Below are 22,111 nucleotides of genomic sequence, written 5' to 3' on the forward strand. Positions count from 1 at the left end.
GGGATCTTAATTGAGGATGTCTTTATGTAGCAACCTTCTGATTTCATCCACCCTCAATATCCAAGCCATACTTGTAAACTACGAAAAGCTATTTATAGACTTCGCTAAGTTTCAAGAGCTTGATATACCGAACTTGACTCATTTTTAGCATCAATTGGTTTTATCAACTCTAAGTCTGATACCTCATTATTTCTACGATAATAAAAAGGAAGTACTATATATTTACTGATATATGTCGATGACATTATCATTACAAGTAGTAATCCTATGGAAATCAAGCAATTGGTAGGTCAATTCTTCATTAAAGATTTAGAAACTTGAAGTTACTTTCTAGGATTTATACTTCAATTCTCCGTTAAAGATCAAGCAATTGGCAGGAGTCAAAGCAACACTCATATTTTCTTAAAGATAAATATATAGAATGAAAAAATAGTTGCTACCCCCTCTCTACTACTAAATCATTAAATTCTATAACGACAAGTTTACTATAAATCTCACACTGTATCAAATACTTAATTTTTTACGATTCTTATCTCTCAAATGTCTAGATGTCTCGTTGGTCAATAATAAAAGCAAAGCACCTTGTAGTTGTTCTCGATGGACTGCGCTGACATCGTAGCTACAGGCAATTAATGCAAAGCAAAGAGATGCGGAGGAAGTGTAGATGAGAGTGGCCTGAATGCTGACGGTGATGATGGAGGAAGATACCGAAAGTAGTTAAATAGATGCTTGCCGTTCTCTCGGGGAAAAATTAAGGTGGTCTCACTCGATGTCTTTTATTGGGATCATATTCATTTCAAGAACACGGAAGTGGAGTCTCAATAAATGTGACGTAGCTTTACGGCATTCAGAATAAGAAGAAAGGGTGAGATCGTATCAACAAAGTCAGAGGCTTAGACTTGTTCAATGACTTTTAGGACTGTACAGGTGCAACAATACAATGCCGGCAGGAAGATTGTCAAATTGGTGTGACCAGTATGGCCACAAGGCCTAAGTTCCAAGCCAAACTGATTGATTCGTTGATTGTGATCACCTCAACTAAAACCCACGCTGAAATTTGAATAATAATTTATCATAACGATTGTATATCATCAATGTTATTGATTAATTAAGACTTAATATTAATGAATCTATATCGATTATATTAACATGTTTTAATTTTGTCTAGAATATTTCCTTTGACCACTTCTCATAAAAATTTTATTTGAATATCTCGTAAGGCTCTGAGCTCAAATCTCGTCTTTTATCGTTTTTTAATCAATACTATATGTCAAGGATAAAACTTGAGTAAATGTCTCTTCAAATTTCAATATCTTCGAGCTAATTTCATGCTCTTTGTTCTCCAAGAATACAATAGAAGGTACTGCTACATTGTGTAGCATTGATCATCAACGCAGTCGAACGATGAGCTCAATCGTGGAGATCGATCTCGAAAGCAGACTCCGGGAAGGTCTCCGATAGCCCGGTGGAAGTCCTGAAGGTGATCTTCTTCCCGGAGGAGTGGTCGTTGACGCAGACCTCGACGACGGTGAACCAGATAAGCAGCTCCCTGGCCTTCACGCCGGTTATCTTCTTCAGCTTGCGCTCCTCCACGAAGGCGGTCACCTCGGCGGCGTATGACACCAGCTGCTTGATCTCCTCGAACATGTGGTTCATCTTCTTCTTCTGTGTCAGCCACACGAAGCCGTCGTCGTGGTTGTAGCCGACCTCTTCTATGTCCTCCAACGGCAGCAGGCCACTGGGGAGGCCGAGCTCTCGGAGCAGCTGCATCGTCTTCTCCCTGCAGACGTCGTCTCCGTGGTAGACCTCGGCGCCCTTGCGGTGATGCTCGATGGCATGGGATGCCATTCTGTGGATACTTCGAGTTGCAGGCAGCCGAGACCGGGATTGATTACTTATAGTGGTGGAGGAGAAGAAGACGACTCGGGCGGCATTAATGCAAACAGCTTGTTGAGCTGTTTGTGATAATTTCAACTAAAAGATCGGTGCAGTAGTGTTGTGTTCTCTCGTTCGTTAGATCTTTTGGGTTCACGAAATGTGCGGTCGGGCGGTGTTTGGAGGTCCACGAATTGAATTAGACCTAAATGCTCGGTTCATTGATTCCGGCCATTGTTGCGTTCACCTGCTTCCATCCGTAGCCATTTGAAGCGTTGTCTTCCTACTACCACCGTCCACATTGCTGGGTGGTCCCTCACACGTGGCATGTAGTGGGACCAATAGAGTTTTTAAGTAAATAAAATTAATCCTATGATGAAAGGAAAAAAATTGTAAAAGATAGGGAAAAGAAACGAAAGATAATTGCAGAACAGAAAAAAGATCTGAGATGGTCTGATGATTGATCTCATAGCATCGAGAGCTAATTAATTTAATTTGCTGCTTGGTGTTGCCCTCCGAAAATATTATCGATATATAGATAGATATTTATATACGCACATCATAGAAACAACACAGAGTGACAAATGTACCTTAGAAGTTTTCTGATCAATCTTGGAATATGGCACGCATATCATGTAACACCCTTGATTAGTCCCACATCGAACATGATTAAAATTGACTTATAAAGGTCTGATGAGTGTATTATTATAAACTTCAGTTTAAGCATTTTAATAAGTGATTTAAACCAAACGAAGTTGATAGACTAATTAGCCCATCAGGCTCGAGTTATGACATATCATGTGTGCGTGAAGAAGGACGGAGTAACACATGGAGTATTAAGAGAGTAGTGAGGATAAGAGAAAACTTATAGGATAATTTTTTTTATTTATTTTAGAAGAAAATCATTAAGAGAAATATCCCCCATAAACAATAATTTTTCTAAGAGAGGTGAGGGTAAACTTATAATTTATGATTTTTCTAATCATTCCCCATAAAAACATAAATTATTTTAAAATAAATAAATAATTAATAAAATGAAGAACAAAATAAAGATTATTATAGTCAATGAGATGTATTTTCAAGGACTAAGCTCATTTAGTGAAATAACTACCTAAAGAGAATGAAGCCAATCAAGTCTTAAACTATGTTCCTTTTGATCTAGATTTCAACTAACCATATATAGTATATAATACATCCTCACAAATTTATGCTTTAGTAGTCAGTATTTTATTTATTCATGAGAAATTATAAGAATTATCTAAATAGGAAAGTCGCTATCAAAGATGTGTATAATCACATGTCATACAAAATATTACTTCGAGTTTCCTTAAAAAATTATATTCATCATATACCTATACATGGGAGTAATTGGTAATCACCATAGGGCTATAGGTTGGAGTTTAACTTCATTTGGACACTAATATGTTTTTCATTATTTATCTTTCAATTTGCTCATTAGCCAATTAATTAATTTGTTATTATCATATTGAATCTCCTTTAAGGATCTCCATTTGTACTCCAACCTTTGTACAAATGTACTACATTAATTAACTTCATTAATTAACTTAATTAACTCCTTTAAGGATCTGCATTAATTAACTTCATTTGTACTCCAACCTTTGTACACTAAGGTTGGAGTTAACTTCAATTTGCTCCTTAAACATACAAAATATGTTTTTCATTATTTATCTTCCGACCATTAAAAGATCTATTATAAACTAACCTATCACCCTCGATTATATCATGGCAATAGTCCATTTATTTATGTAAAACCTATATATAAATATATATATATATATATATATATATATATATATATATATATATTATACATGTATAGAATAAACATGTAATTTATTTTATCAATGATATAATCATTCATGTATCTAAATAACTGACATCTATAGTCAAATGTCAATCGATAAGCATGCTAATATAAAAAAATAAAGTATTTATAATTTATCATAATAAAATGATGGTAAATGATTACACATATTAAGCAAATCCATAATTATAAGCATGATATCGATACAACTACATTTCTTGAAATTTGAAATATCCACACATTTGTTCAAAAATTGAACATATAAAGAATGTAACATAATAATATTGCATGGCGTAATTTGCTAAAATGGATAACATTAATTCATTTATGCATCTATATAGTGTAATTTAAAAAGAGTTTTATAATTTGGAATGTTGTATGAGTTAACATTGCAACGATGTATATTATTCAAAATATATTTTGATAAAGGAAAAGATAAAAATGAAACAAATCACTCATAATATATTGCACCAATTATGAACACATACTAGCATTGATGAGAGCAGAGAAAAATTTGTAGTAATATATGCACCAAAATTCTAAATAAACTTTCCGTGATAAAGTCTTCTTCTAACTTTTTATTGCATTTACTGTGAGCATGTCATGCAAATAAAACATAATAGCATTCAGAAGGAAGAATAATAATACATTTTCAATTTTTGTTCACATGTATTAAATCAATTCATATATACAAATAAGATAGCTAAAACCTCACATTTCTAGGAAAATTTAGAATTAATAATTTGCTCATGACATTACATACATATGATATTTAAAATATGTGTCATATATTTCATGCATGCATAATACAAAAAAAAAAAATAGAATAGAGGTGTATATTCCAATATCACCCCAAGAAATAATACCATATACACATTTAGAAGAGTTATATCGTGAAAACAAATTACTGTAAAATGCAGATAACAAAAGCGTCCACCGGAAGAATGCTCATGTGATTAATATTATCCCAATAGGATAACTAAATATTTAGATTTATTTTATTTGCATAGCATTTAATGAAACATAAACTATGGACTGACCAAAGTCATAACAAGTAAATGCTTCATAGCTATATCTTGGGAGATATTTTCATTTCAAGAACAACATATTACGATATTCTTTTTAATATTGATCCAAATGATTAAATTATTTTAAGATCAAAATTAATTGATTCCAAAACAGTAAGAGTTACGACATGCATATTGGAATAGGAATTTAATATTTTTCCACATATGTTTATATGTATGGTTTGCACACATGTCATGAAGCAATAGGAAGTGAATAGTGTTTGAATTAAAGAGGTCCAGAAATCAAATTTGTTTTATCTTTTTATAACCAAAAAAATGTAGATATTAATTTAGTTATCAGAAATATTAAATCAACAGAAACATTGAAAGATGTTTTTTTTTTATCAAAATAAGAATTTTTATTTTATTTTTGACAGAAATCACAACTCCAATTAAATCAGGGAAGTTTTTTTTTATTATTTAAGTAAAGATATGATTAATATTTAAGAAAATATATGTAGTTAATCGGTTTAGTAATTTTTTTAGTGGAGTCTTATATATTTTTATATGAAAAGAGAATCCGTTTAGTAGCGAAGACGACAAACAGTTACTCAAACAGTTAAAAAATTGTATATTTATTAAAATCTAATTACAATAGATTAAATTCAAAAAAATATAAAACACATTATAATCAGATTAAAAAGCTACGTAGAACAATCAATCAGGATCAACAATAAATATAATAATTTTATTTCGAAATACCAACCCGATATTTAATTCAAGTTATTTTAGCAAACAATCAACCACTAATGCATAGATTAAATACAAATAAATAAATAAATAAATAAATAATCCTTTTTTTAATTATCGATTTAACACCTTGTTTCGTTTTAATCGAAGGGAGAATGTGCTTAGAATAGCGATCACACACCTTGGGATTTCATTTTTCTAACTTTTTATTTTTTTTCTTATAATTTCTTATATATATTTTTTTAATTTTAATCGGAGATCAAATATTATCTCATTCATTCTATCAATTTTAGGCTCAATGAATCTATCTCCACATGCACATGCACCCAAGGTGTCCCAAGGTATCCTTCCTTCGTTCCCAAGACGCACGGAGGCCCCCAAGAATAACAAGCGCTTAATAATGTATCCCTCTACCATCCTTCAAGAACTTGCAATCAGCAACAGTATCATCTACCAAAATGAAGCTAAACCCTCCATCCTCATCTTGGGTCCAACACCTATCACTGCTTAGTTTAGTCCTTTTAATGCTATTAAAAGTTGAGAGTTACTTCTACTCTCGTAGGACAAATTATGAATTATCAGATGACACTAATAAGCATGTTTAAGTTTGATTCTATTGTTTTTAACACTACGCACTGGGATTTAATTTTATGTCAAACCTAATCTACCTTGTACATGAGAGCGGACATTAAAATTTATTCCAGATTCAATCCTTTTCACATAGTTCCAATTTTAGATAGAATAACACTAGTAAAAAATTTGAGATAGAATGATCATAATAGGACTATCTCAAACTTTCAAGTGGCAAGTTGTCAATCTACATCTAATTCATTTGTTTGGGAAAACAATTCTAATAAAACACCAATGCAAAAGTTACATACCCAAAAGAAAAAGAAAAGAATACAAGATTCATATGATTGAATTCAGCATCATGATCTAAGTCCACTCTAGTTTATATCAAACTATCAACGGAGAAAAGGTCATATTTTGTAACAAAGATAAAATAATTATAAAAAAGAAAAATCCCTTTAGAATAACTTAAGAGTGGTTTTTCTTCTGCACTATATCCCAAAATCTTAAGAGTATTTATAGAATAATATCTTGGGGTAAAATATAGGATATTTAGATTTTGATTAATAAATAATAAAATATTAAGCTAACAAAATAAAAGAGTAAAATTTAGAAATGCCTAAATATTACCTGAAGGCAAAATCTCATCCCTATATATGGCATAGATATGAGATTTTCACCCTAAGATTTAACTAATATTATCTCTCATATAAAAATATTTATAGAGTGACTTGACTAATTTTTTTAATAAATTAAATAGTAAATTAAATAAAGATATAATTAAGAGAGAAAGGTAAAGAAAAAAAAAATGATTATTTCTGAATTAAATATATTAGGATTATTTATAGAAACTAAAAGTATCTCAAATATTATTGTGAAATAGTACATGTCGAATGAACATATCTTTTTATAAACAATCATAGAGCATACGCTATATCAGGCCTGATATATAGCATGTCATACATCATAGATCACATCACTGAGGCATAGGGTATCCTATTTATGTGTATCTTTTCTTCAAGAGTCTTTAGGGACATACTCCTATAAAATGATATTATATGTCTCATCAGCATGAGACATCTCTAGAAAATTTTCATATCAAATCTTTTGAGAATGAGACATCTCTAGAAATTTTTCATATCAAATCTTTTCAGAATGGTGTGTATGTACCTAGACTAGGACAAGCCAAACATCCTCTTAGATCTATCTCTATAGATCTGAATCTCCAAGATATATGATGCTTCCCCTAAATTCTTAAGAAGGACTAAGGATTTTTTTCTAGTGTACAAGGGAGGTAATCTCAAGGTTGAGGACTATATGGACTCGAGTTTCTAGTTCAATGTTGATGACAGCAAGCCAAACTTGTTAGGATCAATACAACACTAAGAGGGGGCTAAATTAGTGTAGCAATAAAAATGACGGTTGCGATTCCAAATCTTTCCGAGTTGATAAAAACGTAATAAAGAAATCATATTGAGAAGATATCGACTTGAAGTAAATGTACAATGCAGAGTACAACTAAGTAATGAAAGTAAGCAGTAAGGAAAGAACACACCAGATTTATAGTGATTCGGTCGTTGTGACCTATGTCTACTTCCGATTCCTCCTCTATCGAGGTCATCGACATCCACTAATGGTCTTTCTTTAATAGGCGAAGACCAACCATCATCTTACAAAACTTTGTCCTTTTTCACGAGTTTAGGAGACAACACTTACAAGCCTCGCACCTTACTTGAATGATCAGAAGATTTAGAAAGGGAGGAGGAGGACACTTAGCACTTTTACAATAATTTCACACCGCACACTTCTAGATTTTTGTTCACACTTTGTTACTCTTTTATGCAGGAAAGAGTGGGGTATTTATAGGCCCCAATAGCTTCAAAAATAAAGCCAAAAAGTATCTTATCATGGGTTTCTAGGGAACTAGCAGTACCACCACTAGTACTGGGTGGTACTACTGCCTGACACTATGACACTAGGTTCTAGTGGTACCACCGCTCGGTAGCATTAACTGCTGGTGGTACCATCGCCCATACCACTTGGGAGGTTGAGCCTTAGGTGGTTCCACCGCTAGCTCCTACGGTGCCACCACCTGACTGGGCTCCAAGCCATTGTTTGGGCCATCAGTCCAGCCCAAACCAGCCCTAAATTGAATCCAATTGGCCCCTAACTAAGTTAATAGGATTTCTCCCAAATCTAACTCAAATTAAGACCTAACTACATCAATTAAGGCCAAAACAATTATAATCAAGCAATCTAGTTGTCCGGCACGTCAATTGTTCATCCAAACTCTTAGAGAAACTTTCGGTGCACTTTTGGTAAACTCCCAGCTAGCTTTTGGTGAACATTCGACATATCGTTCAGATATTTAGCGTATCGCCCGACCCTCCATCATGTTGATTCCTGCAACATCCGTTCTCAGCGCATACTTCGATTCTTCCAACCCAATATCCGATCTTTGACTTTGGCCTAATGCCCGATTCTACCGTAATTATTTTGCTCTTTTCCATGTAGTTAGTCCTATATCACTTATCTCAACATATGAATTAGATCATTAATTTATCAATTGATTTCATCATCAAAATCTAAGATTCAACCAAACTTAGGGTATGTGTTCTGTTGAATCTCGAATTTTGATGATGAAGTCAATTGTCATTTGTTGTCTAATCTATGTGTTGAGATAAGTGTACAGGATTAACTACGATGAAAGTTAGACAAGCAGCAGAAGTTGCGCCGGAGTCAAGTTCATGATCACGTTCGGAGTTCGAGAGTTCGACGGAAGTTCGGACGGTCGTCGGAGGTTCTACGAGAACAGATCCGAGAAGTCCAGAAGCTTGCCAAGCGAAGCTCTTCGGAACTCGCCAAGTGGATCGTCGCAAAGTCTAGGAGTTTGCTGGAAGTCCGCAGGAGCATCACCAAGGGTTCATCGGATGATCGACGGAAGTTCACTGGAAACTCGCCGGAAGAAGCGATTGACGCACCGAAGCAAAGCTGCAGAAATTGTCTTAGATCTAATCGTAGTTAGCACGTTGATTAAGTTGGAAAATGGGAGGTGATCCCATTAGCTTAATCTTGGGGCAATTGGGCCCCTGAAAGACTGAAATTGGGCCGAATGGAGCTAACCATTCGGACCTTGATTGCACCAGGAGGTGCAACCGCCTAGGCCAGGAGGTGGCACCGCCTGGGCTAAGCCTCCCAGCGAGACTGGGCGGTGCAACCGCCCCAGCCAGGAGGTGGCACCGCCTGAGCTCAGTCTTCGAGCTAGACTGGGCGGTGCAACCTCCCTAACAGAGAGGTGGCACCGCCTGAGCTCGGTCTTCGAGCTCTGGCAGAGAGGTGCAACCGCCTCAATCAAGAGGTGGCACCGCTTGGGGCTCAGTCTCCGAGCCAGACTCAGGAGGTACAACCGCCCCTGACACAGAGGTGCAACCGCCTGGGCTCAGTCTTCGAGCTCTGCCAGGCGGTGCAACCTCTCCAGTCAGGAGGTGCAACCGCCTGATCCCGGAATTCCGGGATTTGATCGTTTTGAGCTCCAAATTTGAATTGGGTTGGGGCCTATAAATACCCCACCCATTCAACACTGAAAAGATATAGACCTACACCGAATTCTTGATCTTTTCTGTGATTCTAAGAGCTCAAATTTGTGAAAAGTCCTAAAGTTCTCCTCTTTCTGTTCTTCAAGTCTTGAGTTGTAAAGAGAGGAGAGAAAGGTCCTGTAAGGGTTGTCTCCTGAGCCCATCAAAAGGAGTGAATCTGTAAAAGGGCATTTGGCCTTCGCCTATTGAAGGAAGGCCTCTAGTTGACGTCGGTGACCTCGTCGGTGGAGGAAGCCAAAAGTGGAGTAGGTCAAGACTGACCGAACCACTCTAAATCTCTGGTTTGTGTTTATTTTGAGCACTTTATCATTACTGCAAACCTCCTACATAGTTACTGCTCTCTGCGCCTTTACGAACAAGTTTCTAAGTGCTAATCTTTCCGAATCTGCATTCAGACGTAAATCGGTGTTTTCATACATTACAGTTTAAGTTTACGTTTTGATTCTGCAAAACTGTCTTCTGCGCTTTTACGAACGAAGTTTCTAAGTTCAGATCCCTTTAAAATTGTGTTTTAGACGTTAACTACTTTTAAACGTAAAACTACGTTTAGACGTAAAACTGCGTTTAGACGCAAACTGCGTTTAGACGTAAAACTACGTTTAGACGTAAAACTGCGTTTAGACGCAAACTGCGTTTAGACGTAAAACTACGTTTAGACGTAAAATTGTGTTTAGACGTAAAACTGCGTTTAGACGCAAACTGCACTGCGCTTAGACGTAATCTGATCTTAGACGCAAACTGCGCTTAGACGCAAACTGCGCTTAGACGCAATCTGCATTTAGACGCAAACTGCATTTAGACGCAAACTGCGTAAACTGCGCTTAGACACAAACTGTGTTTTGACATAAACTGCACTTAATCATAAGTATTCTTAGAATCGGCTTTTGCATCAAAATAGTTTTTATCAAACGAACGCAGCTTTCGTTTTTAATCGCTGAAAGATTTCCGCTGCACTAATTCACCCCCCCCTCTTAGTTCTCTCGATCCTAACAATTGGTATCAGAGCAAGGTTAACTCTCTAACGGATTAAAACCCAAGAGAAATGGCATACGCCGGAAACCAAGTGGGGCATTCTATTACGCGTCCACCCATGTTCAGTGGGACGGACTACACCTACTGGAAGACCCGAATGAGAATCTTTCTTATTTCTATGGATTTTGAACTGTGGAATCTTGTCGAAAACGGATTTTCGAAGTCTTCTCTTCCAATGATCGATTGGAATGATTTGGAGAAGAAGGCTTTCGCTCTTAATGCAAAGGCTATGAATGCCTTATTTTGTGCACTTGATAAAAACGAGTTTAACCGTGTTTCAACTTGTGAAACTGCATTGGATATTTGACACACACTCGAAGTGACCCATGAAGGCACAAGTAGAGTAAAAGAGTCAAAAAACAATTTGCTGTTACATTCTTTCGAACTTTTCCGGATGAAACCGAGTGAAACCATTGGCGACATGTTTACCCGTTTCACGGATGTCGTCAACGGTCTAAAAGGACTCGGAAAGAGCTTTTCGGATTTTGAGCTTGTTAATAAGATACTAAGATCCCTTCCTAAGAGTTGGGATCCTAAAGTCACTGCTATTCAAGAGGCAAAAGATCTGCGAAATTTCCCTCTTGAAGAACTAATCGGGTCATTAATGACCTACGAAATGACTTGTAAAGCTCATGAAGAGCAAGAAGACATCCTTCCAAAGAACAGGAAGGATATGGTACTCAAAACTTCTGAATGCCACTTGAGAGAAAACTCAAGTGATGAGGACTGTGATGATGACTTGGCACTTCTAACAAGAAAGTTTAAAAAGTTCTTTAAAAGAAACAAGTTTAAGAATGATGCAAAAAATAAACTTGAACCCAAGAAGGACCAAGTAATCTGCTATGAATGCAAAAAGCCGGGACACTACAAGAGTGATTGTCCCCAAGTCAAAAGGAGAACATCAAAGAAGAAGGCGCTTCAAGCAACATGGGATGACTCGAGCGCATCCGAAGAAGAGGAGTCCAACACCGAGCAAGTTGCTCATTACGCCTTAATGGCCATCGAAGATGAGGTAACAAATTCAATAGATGCAGATTTATCATTCGATGAATTATTAAATGCTTTCTATGAATTGTTTGATGAGTGTAAGACTATCAGTAGTAAATACAAATTGCTAAAAAAGGAGCATGATAGTCTTATTTGTAATTTTGATAAGTTAAATGCTGAACATCATGATAGTTTAAGCCCATGCATAAAATGCCATGATCTAGAAACTCTCCAAAAAGAAAACTTGCTACTTAATGACACCTTGAAGAAATTCGAGGTTGGTAGCAAGTCATTGAACATGATCCTTACAAACAAGGGTCACGTTCCCAAAAGAAGTGGAATTGGATTCGTGAGAAGTCCTCACCAAAATCCAACCACCTTCATAAAAGGCTCCATCTTACATATTCGACATCAAGACAAATGTAACTTCTGTTGTAAATTTGGACACAAGACACATTGTTGTCCATTCAAGAAAATAAGTCCAAACAAATTGATTTGGGTTCCTAAAGGAACCATGACAAATTCTATGCAACATGATAGAAAATGTAGATCTATTTATGAGGCACCCAAAAGCAAATGGGTACCTAAACATCATCCTTTCTTGTAGAAAACTAAACCATCGCAAGCTAGGAGCAAGAGATGGTACCTTGATAGTGGATGCTCAAGGCATATGACCGGAGATCCATCTCAATTCTCTAAGCTCACTAGCATAGACGAAGGATATGTCACATTCGGAGACAACAACAAGGGTAAAATCATTGGCAAAGGAACCATAGGTAACAAATCCAACTTCTCTATTGAAGATGTTTTGCTAGTTGATGGTTTAAAACATAACCTCTTGAGCATTAGTCAATTATGTGATAAAGGATATATTATCAGATTTGAATCTAATGCGTGCATCATTGAAAAACCACACAAAAATATATCTATGATTGCATTGAAACAAAATAACGTATACACTATTGACATCAATGATTTGTGTAATGAAATGTGTTTTTCTGCTTTGAATGAGGATGCTTGGATATGACATAGAAGATTAGGTCATGCTAGCATGAAACGAATCACTCAAATATCATCCAAAGAACTTGTAAGAGAAATTCCTCATATCAAGTTCATCAAAGATAATGTATGTGATGCTTGCCAATTAGGTAAACAAATTAAGAGTAGCTTCAAATCTAAAAATCAAATAAGCACCTCTAGGCCCTTACAATTGATCCATATGGACTTGTTCGGACCAATCTCCACATCAAGCCTAGGAGGTAGCAAATACGCCTTCGTCATCGTGGATGACTATAGCAGATACACATGGACTTACTTCTTAAAACAGAAAAGTGAGTGTCTTAGATCTTTTACCAAGTTTTGCAAACTTGTTCAGAATGAGAAAGGGTCTATGATTTCATCAATTAGAAGTGATCATGGTGGTGAATTTCAAAACCATGATTTCCAGGAATTTTGTGAACTCAATGGATACAACCATAATTTCTCTACTCCTAGAAATCCTCAACAAAATGGAGTTGTAGAAAGAAAAAATCGAAATTTACAAGAAATGGCAAGAACCATGTTGAATGAACACAACCTACCCAAATATTTTTGGGCCGAAGCCGTAAATACTGCATGCTACATTTTGAATAGAGTTCTAGTAAGACCTCTACTAACCAAAACTCCCTATGAGTTATAGAACAATAAAAAACCCAATGTTTCATATTTTAAAGTATTTGGGTGTAAGTGTTTTATCTTAAATGAAAAGGACAACTTAGGAAAATTTGATGCTAAATCCGATGAAGGAATCTTTCTTGGTTATTCTACTGTTTCTAAAACCTTTCGTATCTTCAATAAAAGAACTTTAATTATCGAAGAATCCATTCATGTTGTTTTCAATGAGATTTCCGAAATCACGAAAAATGATCTTGACGAAGATGTTAATTTTGATTCCTTGAATTTAAATGAAACCCCTTCTCCAACTAGCAACTTGGATGCATCCACTCCCGAAATATCCTTACCCAAGGATTGGAAGTATGTAGATGCTCATCCCAGGGAGCTAATCTTAGGAGACACGTCAAAAGGGGTTCAAACACGATCTTCTCTTAAAACTTTTTGTGCAAACGCCGCCTTTCTCTCCCAAATTGAACCCAAATGCGTTGACGAAGCCATGAAAGATGATTCATGGATTATCGCAATGCAAGATGAATTGAATCAATTTGAGAGAAATGAGGTGTGGAAGCTTGTTCCTAGGCCAAATGACCATTTAGTTATTGGTACTAAATGGGTTTTCAGAAACAAGCAAGATGAAAATGGTATCGTGGTTAGAAACAAGGCTAGATTAGTGGCCAAAGGTTTCAACCAAGAAGAAGGTATCGATTACGAAGAAACCTTCGCACCTGTGGCTCGATTGGAAGCCATAAGGATGCTCCTTGCCTACGCTAGTAGTAATAATTTTAAGTTATTTCAAATGGATGTTAAAAGCGCTTTTCTAAATGGCTTTATTTCTGAAGAAGTTTATGTTGAACAACCTCCTGGATTTGAAAATAATAGCCTCCCTAATCATGTGTTTAGATTAAGGCAAGGTTGATACTACATTGTTTATCAAGAATTTTGAAAATAATTTTCTCATTGTTCAGATTTATGTTGATGATATCATCTTTGGCTCTACAAATGAATCTCTTTGTGAATCTTTTGCTAAAACTATGAGTCTTGAATTCGAAATGAGCTTAATGGGAGAATTAACATTCTTCTTAGGTTTACAAATCAAACAACTAAGCAATGGCATCTTTATTAGTCAAACTAAATATGCCATGAATTTATTAAAAAGGTTTAATATGAACAACTCAAAGGCTAGTAACACTCCTATGAGCACCTCTACTAAGTTAGAAAATGATGAAAGTGGAGAAAGCTTTGATCAAAAAACTTATAGGGGTATGATAGGAAGTTTACTTTACCTCACTGCCACCAGACCAGACATCATGTTCAGTATAGGACTTTGTGCTAGATTTCAATCAAACCCTAAGATATCTCATCTCAAAGCAGTTAAAATAATACTTAGATATCTTAATGGAACCACAAATCTAGGATTATGGTACCCAAAATCAGAAAATTTTGAGTTAACAGCTTATGCTGATGCGGACTTCGCTGGCTGTAGACTAGATAGAAAAAGCACATCAGGATCATGTCAATTTTTAGGACATGCCCTTGTTTCCTGGTCATCTAAGAAACAAAGCTCGGTTGCTCTATCAACAACCGAAGCTGAATATATTGCAGCAAGTGCATGCTGTGCACAAGTTGTATGGATGAAAAACACTTTAGAAGATTACAAAGTTAATCTTAAAGATATTCCCATTAAATGTGATAACACGAGTGCAATATGCTTAACTAAGAATCCTATACAACACTCAAGAACAAAACATATTGATATTAGACATCACTTTATACGAGATCATGTCACTAATCATGACGTAACCATAGAGTTCATTGATACTAAACATCAACTAGCTGACATTTTTACAAAACCTCTAAGTGAAGAACAATTTGATTTCATTCGAAGAGAATTAGGAATGTTGATGTGTCCGAATAGATAAATTTGTTAAAATTATTTTTCGGACTATATTGAATGATCAAATCACTTGATTGCCATGTTTCTATGATTATATGTGAAAATCTGCAACAAAATCTTGTCCGAATGCATCTTATTTATTCGAATGCTATAAAATAGATTTTCTCGTACACTTTCATGAAAAATAAGTTTCTGAAATAGATTTGATGAAGTGATTCATGTGTATGTATTCCATCCTGCAAAATCTTTACATAGACAATGGATTATAACAAAAAGGGGAAGAAGTATTTAAAGCAATCTATGTAAAATTTCTCTATAAGCTTGCTATTATTATTTTCCTGGTATCATAATTACTATGCTTTTTGTTGATGACAAAGGGGGAGATATATGAATTGATAAACACTGCCATGATTAGAAATACTATGAGTGATGCTATAAACACTGCTATGATTATGCCATCCTTGCATCACCAAGAGATATATGAACATGTGCTAAAGTTTGCATTATGCCCTGAGTTGATATCTTATCATGTGAAGAAAATGCAAAACTTGCTAGAATATTTCAAATGTGTGCATCATGTAATAGTGCTTCACAGCTTTATATGATAATGTTCAAACTACATGATGAATAGTTACAAACACAATCATACAAACTTGATGATGTATGTCAAGCCTTGACATCATCTTTGAAGAGATACATCATGATGAGTATCATGATGGGAGTATTGATAAGTTTAACTGATCTAACTTATCAATATGTCACTTGAATTCTTAGGTCTTGAATTCAAGGTTGACTTATCTCAACTATGGCATATAGATAGGGGGAGTTAAGGATAACTCCATTATCAATTGATTGTCATCATCAAAAAGGGGGAGATTGTTGAATCTCGAATTTTGATGATGAAGTCAATTGTCATTTGTTGTCTAATCTATGTGTTGAGATAAGTGTGCAGGATTAACTACGATGAAAGTTAGACAAGCAGCAGAAGTTGCACCGGATTCATGATCACGTTGGGAGTTCGAGAGTTCGACGGAAGTTCGGACGATCGTCGGAGGTTCTGCGAGAACAGATCCGAGAAGTCCAGAAGCTTGCCAAGCGAAGCTCTTCGGAACTCGCCAAGTGGATCGTCGCAAAGTCCAGGAGTTTGCCGAAAGTCCGTAGGAGCATCACCGAGGGTTCATCGGATGATCGACGGAAGTTCGCCGGAAACTCGCCGGAAGAAGCGATTGACGCACCGAAGCAAAGCTGCAGAAATTGTCTTAGATCTAATCATAGTTAGCACATTGATTAAGTTGGAAAATGGGAGGTGATCCCATTAGCTTAATCTTGGGGCAATTGGGCCCCTGAAAGACTGAAATTGGGCCGAATGGAGCTAACCATTCGGACCCTGATTGCACCAAGAGGTGCAACCGCCTAGGCCAGGAGGTGGCACCGCCTGGGCTAAGCCTCCCAGCGAGACTAGGCGGTGCAACCGCCCCAGCCAGGAGGTGGCACCGCCTGAGCTCAGTCTTCGAGCTAGACTGGGCGGTGCAACCTCCCTGACAGAGAGGTGGCACCGCCTGAGCTCGGTCTTCGAGCTCTGGCAGAGAGGTGCAACCGCCTCAGTCAAGAGGTGGCACCGCTTGGGGCTCAGTCTCCGAGCCAGACTCAGGAGGTGCAACCGCCCCTGACATAGAGGTGCAACCGCCTGGGCTCAGTCTTCGAGCTCTGCCAGGTGGTGCAACCTCTCTAGTCAGGAGGTGCAACCGCTTGATCCCGGAATTCCGGGATTTGATCGTTTTGAGCTCCAAATTTGAATTAGGTTGGGGCCTATAAATACCCCACCCATTCAACACTGAAAAGATACAGACCTACACCGAATTCTTGATCTTTTCTGTGATTCTAAGAGCTCAAATTTGTGAAAAGTCCTAAAGTTCCCCTCTTTCTGTTCTTCAAGTCTTGAGTTGTAAAGAGAGGAGAGAAAGGTCCTGTAAGGGTTGTCTCCTGAGCCCATCAAAAGGAGTGAATCTGTAAAAGGGCAGTTGGCCTTCGCCTATTGAAGGAAGGCCTCTAGTTGACGTCGGTGACCTCGTCGGTGGAGGAAGCCAAAAGTGGAGTAGGTCAAGACTGACCGAACCACTCTAAATCTCTGGTTTGTGTTTATTTTGAGCACTTTATCATTACTGCAAACCTCCTACATAGTTACTGCTCTCTGCGCCTTTACAAACAAGTTTCTAAGTGCTGATCTTTCCGAATCTGCATTCAGACGTAAATCGGTGTTTTCATACATTGCAGTTTAAGTTTACGTTTTGATTATGCAAAACTGTCTTCTGCGCTTTTACGAATGAAGTTTCTAAGTTTAGATCCCTTTAAAACTGTGTTTTAGACGTTAACTACTTTTAAACGTAAAACTACGTTTAGACGTAAAACTGCGTTTAGACGCAAACTGCGTTTAGACATAAAACTACGTTTAGAAGTAAAACTGCGTTTAGACGCAAACTGCGTTTAGACGTAAAACTACGTTTAGACGTAAAACTGTGTTTAGACGTAAAACTACGTTTAGACGCAAACTGCACTGTGCTTAGACGCAATCTGATCTTAGACGCAAACTGCGTTTAGACGCAAACTGCGCTTAGACGCAATCTGCATTTAGACGCAAACTGCATTTAGACGCAAACTGCGTAAACTGCGCTTAGACGCAAACTGTGTTTAGACATAAACTGCACTTAATCATAAGTATTCTTAGAATCGGCTTTTGCATCAAAATAGTTTTTATCAAACGAACGCAGCTTTCGTTTTTAATCGCTAAAAGATTTCCGCTGCACTAATTCACCCCCCCCCCCCCCTCTTAGTGCTCTCGATCCTAATATGTTCATCCTGAATGAATGAGCAGTAAGCTAGAAAAGTTCAAAGCAAGACACTACTGTTGACTCAACCACCGGGGTGGAGTATATTGTTGTGACAAAAGCAACAAAGGAAGCAGTTTGGATGAAGAAGCTCATCTTAGATCTAGGAGTCGTGCCGAGCAGCAAAGAATCGATTCCCTTATATTACAACAACAATGGGGTGATTGCTCAAGCAAATGAACCTAGGTCTTATTAGAAGTCCAAGCACATTTTGAAAAGGTTTCATTTGACTAGAGAGATCGTAGCCTATGATGATATAGTAGTGGAAAAAGTTATGTTTAAGGATAACATTGCAGATCTACTAACGAAGCTAATATCTCATATTATTTTTTAACATCAGCAAGTTTAATGGGGATTAGGCACATGAGTGATTGACTTTTGGTCAAGTGAGAGATTGCTAGTTATAGGTGCCCTATAAGCCAATCACATGTGTGATGACACTTGTAATATGTTATACAATCTTTTTGCTTAATAATAATAATGATATTTTCTTACTCTATATTGCATAATAAATATATGTTGTGATGTCCTTGAATCTATATAATAGGAATTGGATCATGATTAGATCATGATAATAAGACCAATTCCCTTTAAACACAAATCCTAAATATTCTTAGTCATTGGTTACTCGAGAAGAATATTAAGATAATCGGATAGATCGATGTACTATATACCCATCCATATAAAAGTGGCAGCTAATCTCATAGCTACTTATGTGGGGACATTAGGGATATAGTGTAGGTGCTCATTGGAGAATGAGTTCATTGAATAATTCACTTATAGAATGTTGGATGATCAATGATACCTTATCGTCAAACAACAATTCTATAGTCCTAGTTGTGTATCTAGTCCTTGGACTTAAGACATCAAGGATGCCTTGTTTGAGTACTTCATTCTTTGATACCAGACTTATAGATTTAGAAGTTCTAAATCTAGTACAAATAGTCATTGAGAATGATAGTTAATCTTATGAAGGCAATTGTGCATCAATAATAGATCATCCACCCTCGGTATCATGAAAAGAATATCCCGTGTGCTCTCATTCAGACAAATCCCTAGCTAGGGTCACTTAGATTAAAAGAGATGAACTTATCCGAGAGAATTCGATAAGAGTGAGACTTGAATAGATTCCGTATGGGCCTAACAATACCATGCCCAAAATACGATCTTTGGAATATTAAATAGATGAGAGAATAGATATACTATAAGTAAGGGTAGATAAGTCCAATGGATTAGATCCCTCTATACTATTTGGGGACTATAGCGTAGTGGCCTAGTACATCAATAGTTGATGAGTTAAGTAAATTATTATAAGAATAATATTTCACTGAGTCAGAAGGGGTTTTGATAAGTGCAACTCACGGCAAACTCGGTATCGAGCCTATAGGGTCATACATAATAGGTGGATGACACGATGAATAGAGGATTTGATATGGAATGTCCAATATGTCCTTTTTTTAATAGATCCATTGGGTGAGACCCAATAGAACATGAAACTTAGAATAGTTATTGGATGTAGATCTAATACCCATTAAGCTATTACATGGGATCCATTAGGGTTAGCAAGAGAGATCTCTATAAATATGAGTGGGTCTCCATGAGTCATAGGCTAGACTCACTTGAGCCGCCGGCCTCCCATCTCCTCCTCCCCATCTCTCTCAACCGACGCCTCTCTTGTGTGAGAGGACAGTAAGAAGGCTACCCCTTTGTCACGGCCTTAGCTGGAATTTCCTAAGGCGTGAGGCACCCTTGCGGCCAAGACGTGAACATAGCTTGCGTTGCCTAAGTCGTGAGGCACCCTTGCGGCAAAGACACGAACTTAGCTTGCATTGCCTAAGTCACACTTCGCCCTTGCGATATTGCTCCGCAAAGATCAGCCCACTTGTAACCTCTTGCAGGTCCCGAAGGACCTATAAAAGAGAAAGTTGATTAGTTCGAAAGAACGAGCGATGGACAAGTCCTAACGTCTCGCGAAAAGAGGGGAAGCTTTACAAGCAATTCAGCAAGCACCTTGCGTACACAAGAGAAAAGAGGGAGAGGGGGAAAATAAGGACTTTAGAGGGTTGAACGAATAGCTACAAGTCCACAAACAACTGCTCACCGGGTGCCGGGCGCGACAACAAGTTCCTGTTAAGGTAACGTGCGAACTTGCGAAAGGTTGTTCAACGCCCGACACTATACCGAAGCCCCATCCAACCCTATGCTACCCGGGGGTTTCAAAGAGGCTGAGATGGCTGATGTTTTGGTGAGCAGAGGCAGACTACAGAAAACAGCCTATGGCATACAAAAACAGAGCTGTTTTGGGCTGTTTTGGGGCAGTTTTGCTCGGTTCGGTGAGCGATCGCTTTGTAGCGCTATAACTTGTTTGAACTTACATATTTATAAGCAAAATGACTCAAAACCAAGGCAAAATAGGCCACCAAGTAGCTATACATTTAGATGAGAGCGACGGACAGTTCGTTGAATGGAGTTGTTGCGGGTGCGCGACGATCGTTCGTGAGATTCTCCCCCACTTAAACTGTTGACGCCCTCGTCGATGCTTGTTTGTAATTATTGATGATTGCTTCTTCATGTCGTAGGGCGTCTTCAGGCTCCCAACTGGCTTCAGTTTAGGGAAGCTTTCGCCACTTCACCAAGTACTCTGTTTGCTTAGCTCCATTGGGTAGCTTTATCTTATGGTCCGTCAGAATGGTTTCAACTCGCTTCTCCTAGGAGGCTGTGATGGGAGATAGCCGAGTTGGAATACTTCAGGAAGCATCTTGCGGATCCGAGTGGTAGGCTTTTAGGTTGCTAGCGTGAAGAACGTTGTGAATTTTGAACCACGCTGGCAGCTGCAACTTGTAAGAGACGTTGCCTACTATGCTGATAATTGGGAAGGGCCCTTCATACTTGCGCACCAATCCTTTATGGATTTTGTTCCTAAAAAATTGAAGTGATGCTGGTTGGAACTTTACTAACACCAAATCTCCAACCTTGAACTCTTACGGTCGCCTTCCCAAGTCTGCCCACTTCTTCATCCTTTTTGCCGCCTTCTCCAAGAAAGCCCGAGCAACATCTGCATTTCAGTGTCACTCCTTTGCGAAGTGGTAGGCTGACAAAATACTTCCAGTATACCCAATTGCCATGGTGTGAGGAGTTGACGGTTGTTGTCCGGTAATGATCTCAAAGGGGCTCTTGTGGGATGCATAGCTCCGCTACAAGTTGTAGGAGATTTGGGTAATGTCCAATAGCTTCACCCAATCTCGTTGGTTGGCACTCACGTAGTGCCGGAGATATTGCTCCAGGAGCGAGTTTATCCTCTCAGTTTGGCCATCCGTCTTAGGGTGGAGACTTGTGGAGAAGTGTAACTTGGATCCCAACAGTTTGAATAACTCGGTCCAGAATCATCCCAGGAACTGAGCATCCTGATCACTGATGATATTGTGCGGGACTCCCCAATACTTCACCACATCCTTCATCATCAGCTTGGCCGCCTCCTTTGCTGAACAGTGTAGGGGAGCAGCAATGAAAGTTGCATACTTTGAAAATCGATCGACTACCATGAGTATCAATCCGAGTCTCCCTACTAGTGGCAAGCTCAATATGAAGTCTAAGGAAATGCTCTCCCGCGGCCTTTCTGGTATGGGCAACGGCTCCAAAAGTCCCACCGGCTTCCACTGCTCCGCCTTGTCTTGTTGGCAAGTGAGGCATGTTCGAACATATTCCTCCACATCAGTCCCCATCTTCGGCCAGTAAAAGGCCCTCTCCATGAGAGCCAATGTTCGATGAATACCTGGGTGTCCAGCCCAAAGGGAATCGTGACACTCTCTTAAGAGTTCACGCCTCAAATTGTCCACTCGAGGAATATAAACCCGATTCTCTTTTGTGTACACGAGTCCCTCCTGGACCCAAAATCATCGTGTCTTGACTTCTTTGATGAGCTGCATCAGCAGAACTGCTTGGGGATCACTATACAGTCCATCCCTGATCTTGGAAAGGAAGTTGGAATGCAATTGACTTGCTTGGCCTCCGTCCTCCAATTGTATGACATTCACATG

General features: G+C 37.9%; 1 protein-coding gene across 1 annotated transcript; it reads right to left on the reverse strand.

Annotated features, from left to right (window-relative positions):
- Positions 1–1,283: 1,283 nt before the first annotated feature.
- Positions 1,284–1,883, reverse strand: LOC103973334 (uncharacterized). Its single transcript, XM_009387871.3, has one exon. It carries the CDS (start codon positions 1,846–1,848, stop codon positions 1,411–1,413), a length of 438 nt encoding a protein of 145 aa, XP_009386146.2. The 5' UTR covers positions 1,849–1,883; the 3' UTR covers positions 1,284–1,410.
- Positions 1,884–22,111: the final 20,228 nt, after the last annotated feature.

Source organism: Musa acuminata, chromosome BXJ1-1 (genome assembly GCF_036884655.1).
Source record: "Musa acuminata AAA Group cultivar baxijiao chromosome BXJ1-1, Cavendish_Baxijiao_AAA, whole genome shotgun sequence".
Classification (NCBI taxonomy): domain Eukaryota; kingdom Viridiplantae; phylum Streptophyta; class Magnoliopsida; order Zingiberales; family Musaceae; genus Musa; species Musa acuminata.